Source organism: Silene latifolia, unplaced genomic scaffold, assembly GCF_048544455.1.
Source record: "Silene latifolia isolate original U9 population unplaced genomic scaffold, ASM4854445v1 scaffold_96, whole genome shotgun sequence".
Taxonomy (NCBI): Eukaryota; Viridiplantae; Streptophyta; class Magnoliopsida; order Caryophyllales; family Caryophyllaceae; genus Silene; species Silene latifolia.
Genome location: NW_027413827.1, coordinates 82,001 through 92,208, shown reverse-complemented (window position 1 = coordinate 92,208; position 10,208 = coordinate 82,001). Strand labels below are relative to the sequence as shown.

The 10,208-nt window shown below is 43.1% G+C and overlaps 2 protein-coding genes across 2 annotated transcripts; one reads left to right on the top strand and one right to left on the bottom strand.

The window, feature by feature from the left end:
• Nucleotides 1-1,407: 1,407 nt before the first annotated feature.
• On the bottom strand, nucleotides 1,408-4,496 carry LOC141640647 (uncharacterized). Its single transcript, XM_074449356.1, has 5 exons — nucleotides 4,218-4,496; nucleotides 3,228-4,133; nucleotides 2,977-3,110; nucleotides 1,913-2,170; nucleotides 1,408-1,750 (listed from the first exon to the last, which is right to left on the bottom strand). Exons 1-5 carry the CDS (start codon nucleotides 4,494-4,496, stop codon nucleotides 1,408-1,410), a joined length of 1,920 nt encoding a protein of 639 aa, XP_074305457.1.
• A 344-nt stretch (nucleotides 4,497-4,840) lies between these two features.
• On the top strand, nucleotides 4,841-6,073 carry LOC141640646 (uncharacterized). Its single transcript, XM_074449355.1, has one exon. It carries the CDS (start codon nucleotides 4,841-4,843, stop codon nucleotides 6,071-6,073), a length of 1,233 nt encoding a protein of 410 aa, XP_074305456.1.
• Nucleotides 6,074-10,208: the final 4,135 nt, after the last annotated feature.

The following is a 10,208-nucleotide window of genomic DNA, read 5'->3' as shown; positions in this document are numbered from 1 at the left end:
ATGAATGAACAGCGTACAATCAAAATGCAATATATACAACCTCCTATGACTTCCTATGCAAACTTTTCCTAATATTAGTCTTATTATTTAGGTAACTAAATTATCTAAAACAAGTGAACAAGATAATTGATATTATTTACAAAAGATTACGATACTAACAGAAATATCGTTCATTACTCCCCCTCAAGTTGGGACACTTGGTAATACAATGCCCAACTTGGATTGAAGAAAATCGAAGAATTCTCCTCCGAGTGCCTTAGTAAAAAGATCTGCAATTTGCTCCTTACTTCGTCCATGTGAAGTAGACACTGTTCCAGTTACAATGTGATGACGAACAAAGTGGCAATCAATCTCGATGTGTTTTGTACGATCATGAAAGACCGGATTTTTTGCAATATGTAACACAGCTTTATTGTCGCAACAAATTTTCATGGGCTGAGCATGATTGATTCCTAGTGATGAAAGAAACGATTTTACCCATATTAGCTCACTAGTTACAGCCCCCAAGGCACGATATTCGGCTTCGACCGTCGACTTTGAAACCGTGGTTTGCTTTCGTGCTTTCCATGAAATGGGAGTGTTTCCTAGTTGTACAAAGTATCCAGTGATAGACCTTCTCGATAAAGGACAAGCAGCGTAGTCCGAGTCCGAATATCCTCGCAGAGACAAATCACAATTCTTATCCATTACTATGCCCTTTCTTGGACTACTCTTAATGTAGCGAATTACTCGCAAGACAGCTTCTAAATGTTCTTTTCGCGATGCGTGAACGAACTGGGACAGAATGTGTACGGCATACACCAAATCAGGCCGCGTAATTGTCAAGTATATTAATTGTCCAACTAACCGTCGATATTTCATTGGGTCCTTCAAAAGATATCCGTCTGCCAATCCTAATTTATGTTGCGGCTGAATAGGAGTGTGCGCCGGCTTTGCTCCTTCAATTCCTGCCTCCTTAATTATCTCCAAAGCATACTTTCGCTGGCTAAGAAACATACCTTTGTGACCGCTTGCAACTTTGATACCCAGGAAGTATTTTAGCCTCCCGAGATCCTTAATTCCGAAACTTCGATCAAGAAATCTTTTGAACCGTGTACTAGCATCATCATTGTTACTTACCACTATCATATCATCCACATATACTAATAACCCAAGGAAAATGCCACTTTCATTGTAGGTAAATAAAGAATAATCTGCTAGTGATTGCACAAAACCGTATTTTGTTAAGGAATCCGTTAATTTTGCAAACCAATTACGCGAGGCTTGTTTTAAACCATATAACAATTTCAATAAACGGCATACCTTGGTTGATCCGTGCTCTCTATAGCCTGGTGGCATTCTCATGTATACTTATTCACTGAGATCACCATGAAGGAAAGCATTGTTTACGTCTAACTGAGCTATAGACTAACCCTTTGCAACTGCCACGGCTAGAAGACACCTTACACTCGTCATTTTTGCTACTGGAGCGAATGTTTCATGGTAATCAACACCCTCAACTTGTATATAGCCTTGCGCAACTAGCCTTGATTTATATCTCTCGATTGACCCATCGGCTTTGTACTTTATTTTATAAACCCATCGACACCCAATGGGTCGCTTCCCATTCGGTAAATTTACCACTTTCCAGGTTCCATTTTTTTCGAGCGCATTAATTTCCGCGGCCATTGCTTGCCTCCATTCTAACTTCGTGGCTGCCTCATGATAATTCTTTGGCTCTATTTCCGCATCAACGATTGCTAAGTAATTCCTGTAAGACTCAGAAAAACAATTGGTTGTGACATAGTTAGCCATAGGATATCGAGTACCTTTCTTTAAGGATGTGGACTGGACCGAGTGAGCATTCGCCTTGGAGGGGTTTTTAATTCACGTCGACTTGCAAACGTAATCCTTCTTCTAATAGGGCTCAAACCTGTCACGAGTACTACGCCTAACATCGTGCTCTTGCATTTCGTCATTGGCTACCTGTACGTCTTCCTCCTCTTCATTTTCAACTCTTACATCCTCATTAACAACACCCTCTGACTCACGGTTTTCCAAATCAGGAGAAATGTGCTCAACAAAATCAAAATTTTCATGTATGGCAGGTTGTGAGGTGATAGTTTGTTGGTGTGTGTTCTCGGCAGTCACATTGGCATATGGAAAAATATGCTCATAAAAACTAACGTCTCTAGAAGAGAAAACAATTCGTTGCTTAAGATCGTATACTATCCACCCTTTATTTCCTTAGGGGTACCCGATAAATACACAACGCTTACCTCTTTCACCAAATTTATCCCGTGGTTTGTCTTTGTTGTGAGCGTAGCAAAGACTACCAAAGACACGAAGATGGCCAAAATTGGGCTTTTCTCCATACAGGACTTCATAAGGGGTCAAGCCGTTTAATATTCTAGTGGGTGTTCGATTGATCAAGTAGGCGGCAGTAAGTGCACATTCCCCCCAAAAATCAAGTGGAAGGTTTGCTTGGAAACGAAGGGCTCTTGCTTTTTCTAGTATATGTCTGTGTTTCCTTTCTACCCTCCCATTTGTTGTGGGGTATCTACATTACTGGTTTGATAAAGAATGCCATTTTCATTGTAATAATCCTTCATTATTCCTGATAGAAATTCGGTGCCGTTATCACTTTGTACTATTTTGACTCGTTTTCCAAACTGTGTTATGGTCATCTTACAAAAATTTATCATTAACTGACTCACTTCTCCTCTATCTTTCATTAGGAAAACCCAAACTCCCCTACTTCGGTCATCCATAATGGTAAAAAAATAGTGAGCTCCGGTTAAACTCTTAGTATGATACGGCCCCCAAATATCACAGTGTATCAGATGAAATCAATCAACACTTCTTTTATTATTTAGCTTAAAAACAGACCGAGTTTGTTTTGCTAGACAACACGAGTCACAAGCATCACTAGAATTCCAAAATAAATCACACCCAACTAATTTAGAAAAGGAAGGTAAAATACTGCATGACGGATGCCTGAGTCTTTTGTGCCATAGCCGTGTATCAGCACTAGTCTTTATACTTGCCACGACTTCCTCCTGATAACGCTTTAGCAAATAGACCCCATCCTTGTGCTCACCGCGTCTAATCTTCATCCTCGTAGATTGGTCCTGTATAACACAATGGTCAAAATAAAAAGTCACAACGCAATTATTTTCCCTAATCAGTTGTTGTACAGAAATTAAATCGCAATTTAAAGATGGAACATATAAAACGTCTTTGAGTACGAAATTGTCACTGAGTACTATTTGCCCATGTTCATGTGCAACGATATGGGTCCCATTCGGCAATCCCACCGTCGAAGACTTATCACTCCATATATTCTCGAGTAGTTTCCGTCTTCCAGTCATATGGTGTGACGCTCCACTATCGAGTAGCCAATCAACTTTACAATTTTTATTTCTATCTGAATTATTTGGATTACCTCCTGACTTTGCATTCAACAGACTTCGTACTCGCTCTATTTCTTCGGCGGTTAGGTCACTCTTTTGTGGTTCCGCCTCGCTTGTTGATGCAGCATTAGCGACTTGGAAGGTGTTACCGCAACCTCGACCTCCTCTTCCATAACCTCGAACTCCACGGCGTCCGCGGCCTCGACCTCGAGGCTGGTACCCATGCTTCTCCCAACAATTTTCCTCCGTATGATAATATTTCTGACAGTGCGTGCATTGCGGTGGGCCCGATTCTGCCTGGTCTTTACTGGTAGCAGAACCACGTCCTTGTCCTCCACTGTTAACTATGGTTGCAGCCATTGCTATTTCCACTGCTGCCTCCTTAGATTTCGTGATTGCTCTATGTCTCTCTTCTCGAAGAATTAGAGCATATGCCCTGCTTAAAGAGGTTATGTCATCTTCCATCAACAAGTTTGAACGAATGTGTCCATAGAAAACATCGTCGAGCCCCATTAGAAACTGGTGCACCTTCTCCTCTTCACGCTCTTTTGTCAAAGCCGCTGCTGCTCCGCAAGTGCATTGGGGAACACGGCTGTAATTTGCCAATTCGTCCCAAATTGACTTTAATTTTGTATAATACTCCACAACCGACTGGTTCTTTTCTTGTCTGCAATCGTTTAACTCGCTTTTGAGTTGATGCACACGTGGTGCGTTTCCGAAAGCATATCGCTCTTGCAATTCCTTTCAAATCTCTGTAACCGTGCCTGAAAAAGTGATACTAGGGTGAAGCTTTATGTCGATAACGCTTTGCAACCACGCCTTTACCATCGCGTTGCATTGTCTCCAGGCTACGGCTTCAAGAATCTCGGTGTCTCCTTCATTGACAATCGGTTTCTTTACTAGTCCCTCGACGAACCCCAACTTTTTCTTGGCGTCGAGACTATTCCTCACTGCGTCAGCCCACAAATCATAATTCTCGCCATTGAAGAGAGTCTGAGTTAGCATTAGACTCGGACTATCCGATGGATGTAGGTATAATGGTGAGGATGGAGGGATTTGTTCTAGTTTTTTGTCAGTGTTCTTACTGTCATCTCCCTTAGTCATGGTTGAAAAAAAATAGGATCGATATTACTCTGATGCCATGTAAAAATGAACAAACAGAGGAAAAGTTGGAGAAGGGTTTTTGGTTATTATTGGATGAATGAACAGCCTACAATCAAGATGCAATATATACAACCTCCTATGACTTCCAATGCAAACGTTTCCTAATATTAGTCTTATTATTTAGGTAACTAAATTATCTAAAACAAGTATACAAGATAATTGATATTATTTACAAAATATTACGATACTAACAGAAATATCGTTCATTAAGAATATAAACAAGATGGGTGGGGGGAAAGCGTCCGGAGCCTAGAGATGATTGGTTAGATCCGAGCAATAGTCAAATGGCCAATCTACAGGTAAGACATCTTTTCCAGCTTGATGGTCGGTGGAATGAAGCCTACATAAAAGGTTTGTTCACGGAAGAGTGGGCAACACGGATCCTTGCAATCCCGCTATGCGAAATTAGAATGCGTGACAAGGTTTATTGGCCAATCACGAAGGAGGGAGCTTATACGGTGAAGAGTGGATATGGGCTAATTTTTGATGATTACATGGCCAAAAAGGGTACTATCAAGGATAAAACTAGAATCAGTGATCGAGGTCGGGATTTTTGTCGGAAAACACTTTGGAAGTTACCAATTCCAAAGGTGTGGAAGATTCTTATCTGGAGGATAATTACCAGCGCATTGCCTACCGGAAGCGAGTTCTATAAGCGTAATTTGAATATTGAAGTTTTATGTGGCATGTGTGGAGGAGAACAAAAACGAATGGAAACCCCCGAACATCTTTTTCGGGATTGCGGGTTATCAAGCAGGATTTGGGCAGGCTCGGATTTAGGAATCAGGGTTGAGAGTGCAGGGGAAATTCCTATTTCTGACTGGATATGTGACTGGATTCGATATTTGTCCAGTGGCGAGGAGGGGGCATGTAAAGTGATTAACTTTGTGGCAATTCTGTGGAGTTTGTGGAACCTGCGAAACAAGGTCATCTTCCAAGATCTGGATATAAACTCGCAAGTGATCACAAACTTCATTTATAAATCAGTCCGGGAGAGAGTGCAAATTTTGTGTAATTCTTCAGGTACGAGGCAATCTCAGATGGCTCTGAGAATTGAGGAGGAGGGATCATCTCATGAGGACAAATCAGCCATTCGCAATGGCCATCCCGTAAGCATTATAGGTAAGCAAACCAGCTGTGATGTGGTACGTGTGAAAGTGGATGCTAGCTGGCAACGGAACTATGAGGCGGCGGTAGGATGGGTGGCTTATGATAGTACGGGGAAGGAAATGGGACGGAGACAGGTGCGCATCAGAGCTGAATCGGCGTTACAGGCTGAAGCACTGGGGGTTCGAGATGTTATGTTATGGGCTCATGAGCGGTGGTTTCTCCATCTCGACATATCGTCAGATTGTTTGCAGCTTATCAATCAGATCGCGGGAGTCGACAAGGACGATCACATGATCGCGGGTCTACTGGAGGATATTCGTAGGCACATTAGTTTCTTTCATTGCTTATGTTTTAATTTTATTCCGAGACATCTTAATAGCATTGCGCAGCAAGCCATGAGACTGTGAAACATCATTTACAGCTGTCAAAAAAAAAAAAAAAAAATATAAACAATATAAAAATGGCGGCTCTATTTTTCAATCACACCATGAACTTCCAAAATTATCCAGAGAAAAGCAGACGAAGAACAGAACACGTGTTGAAGATCAGAACATTTTTTATTCCCTCGAGATCACTTACAATCTCTTGCCTCAAGAAGTTCGTCTTAGCAATATGCCGACCAATGGCTAATATTACCATCTCTCGTTGTTGAGGAGTTAGTTGTTTTGGCAAATGAGCAAGTAAGTCAACTGTTTTCTCTTAATGTTGAACATGGGTGACGCGAATTTTGTCGCATTTTCATCTTTACCTTGTTTTTTTCCTCGTGAAAAAAGTAACAAATTTATAAAATACCCACAAGACAATTCAATTACGGATAGTGCAGCAGTACAACATCGTCTCTCTCTCGTAATTATAATTTTCTATGCCGTTGTCATTTGTTTGTCATACTCACTCATTCCTAAAATAACCTCACTACTGTTTAATGCTGAAAACTGTATGCATATTCCAACCGTCATTAGTTTATCATGGGCATCCTGAAATTTAAAAAGCTGGTGTTCCATGATTGTAGTAACTGATAACTTCTAACACAAGGTAGACTTGTATAATCTAAAAAAGTATGTAACATGTTTACTCTTGTGCTTAGGCAATGCATGTAATCTAAAAAACAAATAATTTGCTGTCTTAGTGAGGAAAGTGATGTAAACATGAACAACTTGACCTGGAAAGAGGCAACATATAACCAAGAAACGCATAAATTAGAACACACTACTTCACTAATACAACAAGAATTGGATCATTTTATATAATTGGCTTTCAGCTTTCACACCGGAGTATTTGTTTTTTTTTTCCAGTATTAACTATCAACCTGTTAACTCATTCGGACATATACAGCCATTTGCTTTAATTCGTATTTAAGCTCGATTTTAGGTGGAAAAATTAGTGTTTTTATACCCATATATCTCAAAAATTTGTGGCTTTTGCCTCAAATGAGTTTGCCTCATGAAATTGACATTAGAAATGAGTAATTGGCAATGTTAGGAACACAACCATATATCCCTTTCGATTTTTCGTCGAGTATTAAGGATTTGAGGGCGAAATGTGATGGCTTCTCTACTAGACCGTAAAACCCTTCGAAAATGGCCCTATGCTAGCCCATTTTTGATGAAACTTGGTGTTCTGGAATCCTTGAGTAGTGGGTAAACTTGCTATCATGTCGGATTTTTGATTTGTGACAGCTCCTCCGGGACGATTTTATATGGCATAATTGACATTGTAGCGAAATGCTGCCGAATTTTCGGCTCAAACCCGCAACTAGGCTCGAACTTAAACCATTATTGACCCATCTTACCATACGAGTGGTTAGACTTTGCAAAGCGTGGCCAAAGATGGCCAGAAATGCCATTTTTACGATCGAAAATGCTCGAAAAATGCTTGAAAACGCTTCCAATATTGCTTTATATCGCTTTGATTGCAGAGGACATTCCTTTTACGTCGGGGAGAAAATTTATGGAGACCGACGTTGAGCTTGAGCCTTCTACCATCCAAGTGATGGAGGAGGACTTAAAGAAGGAGGAGGAGGCCCCACGGAGGGCCAACTTGGGGCGAGATGGCCACCAGCTCGCAGGAGCGCCGGAGTGGGCCGAGAAATGGGATGGCATACATCTCATTTAGGTAGCAGAGAGCCACTTGTCATACATGACGGCAAGGAGTATAGTGAGCCTTCCGTTTGCCATTTTTTTTTATTCATTTCTCGTTGTACATATCCTTGTTCATTCACTTCTTATTCCCTTCTCGTCATTTGCTATGCTTAATAAAAACTCTCTTGAATTGACGCAGGAGGCCGGGAACATGAGGTCCTTTTCCGGCTATACGACGATGATGGATACCTTCGGGAGACTGACGGAGGAGGAGGAGGCCATCATCGAGCAGGGAGCTTTTGGTGTTTTGGTGCGGGCTTGGAGTGAGATCAGGGAAAGGAAGATTAGGGCCAACCTTTGCCTGATTTGAGCCTTTCTTGATCGGTTTTGGGACACGACCTCGTCTTTCCATATGCCTTTTGGAGAGATCGGGGTCACTCTAGAGGACTACGGTATGATCTCAGGTCTGCCGTATGGAGAGGAGCCGGTAGTGTGACCGTTGACGGCCATGAGAGTGGACTCGGCCGAGGTGAGGAGTTTGATCGGCTGGAACCTGGCTGCAAGTGCGGCCCAGGTACCTGGTTTAGTGTCGAGCTCCTACGTGAGGGACTACTTCGGCGGCAGGGTCTCGGCGACGGTGAGGATGGATGGAAGGGCGGTGCCTTCACCACCTCGGAGACAAGGGGGGAAGGCTGTCGACGAAGCTTCTTCTATTTCTTGCTGACTTGAGTAGCCTAGGTCGTTGGGACTGGGTTACTCCTAGTTTTGCGGTCCTCACACGCTACATGAGGGCCATGGTTCATCCGGAGTTGATGGAGAAGGGGACTACTCCTGCCACTGTCAGCCATGGACTTCTGTTGGAGGTATGAACCTTCCTTGCAATTACGAAAGATCATTTTGTCATTTTTATTCCATTTACTTTTGAAAATATGAAAGATCATTCTATAGAGAACAAGTTGTAATCACTATTATTCGTCTGCAGGCGTGGGTGTACTCCTACTTTCCCAGGTTTGCTCCCAAGAGGGCGGCGGACGTACCGAGGGAGTACCCTGTCGTTAGGGACTGGATCGTGTGCCGTCGGAAGAGTCAGCGGTCTTCTTACGACGTCTGCAGGAAGGGCGTGAACGCCCTGAGCTTGGACAGCGTAAGTATCTTGATTTTCATTTATATCTTTTCTTCACTTAGAGACGATCATAGGAATGACCCTCCGTCCTCTTGCTTTAGTGGGTGCCCTGACCCTGGGAGAGCTACACTGGAGCTCTTGCTTTCGTGGCTGAGGTTCTCCGTCCTCGGAGCTCGAGTCGGTTGCTGTTGACGACGCCCATGGGGCCTGTGTGGTACTTGGATGAGCGTTTGGCTCGACAAAGCTCCCGAGACGCTTTTACGGTTCCCATCGATCCTCTACGGACGATGTTTAGGGAGCCTTCAGAGGCTGAGAGGACGATAGACCTGGCTGGTGCGAGTGGTGACGCCCTTTTTCTTCCTGGAGCGAAGTACGCGGAGTTTGTATGCCAAAGGTTGGCGTACTGGCCGATCGTGGTAAGCACATTTACTTCTTACTTGTCTTTGATAAAACCGATAAACGATGAATGATCATCAAAATAATGAATCATTTGAGCCTTGCAGGAGATCGAGGTGGAAGGCGTTGAGCCCCCAGCTTTTCCAGAGACACTGGAGTACACTGACGCGATGGGCATGACGACGATCTCGGAGATCTGCGACTTCGGCGAGGCGGTGACCGACGCTGGCTTGGATGGATGGCAGCACATTGTGAGGAGGGTAAGCCCCCAGCTTTAGCTGTCTTTAGTTCTTTGATGTTTTATTTACATATGAATGCATTTGTTTGAACCTTTTCTGTATTCGAATGAAGTTTGCACCATCCAGGCATGTAGAGCTGTGGAGGATGGCCAACCGGCTGCGAGCTACAGCCATCGAGGCCCTTGCTGGGGAGGAGGGGGGGCAGGTATGAACCTTTTCTTCCCGTTTATTGCTTCTTATCGTTACTACTTCCAAACTTGTGAAGGGAAGTGGAGTAAAATGTTACTTCTTCTGTGTAGACGGAGCGTAGCCTGGAGCGTGAGCTAGCGCAGTCCCAGGAGGAGAAGGCCCGCTTGTTGAGGGAGCTTGAGACCAGAGATGCTGAGATCGCCGCTCTTGAGGCGACAGTAGCTGAGCTGAGGGATCGTCAGGGCTAGTTAGCTGGCTGTTTGTACAGTTGTACATTTTCTTTTTTTGATGTCACTTTGGGCAGGAGCCCGTCCTTTGATGTACATTTGCTTTTTTTGGATGTATATATGACGACATGTGTGCCTTTGCTGCTGGGTGTTTGCTGTATCTGTAGGTTAGCTTAAAAAAACAGGTTTGTCATGTGACGATTTACGCCGTCATACTGCCGAAATTTACGTACAAAACCACATAGCAAAGCATATAAATAAAAGAATTAACTTAAATACAATGGCCTAAA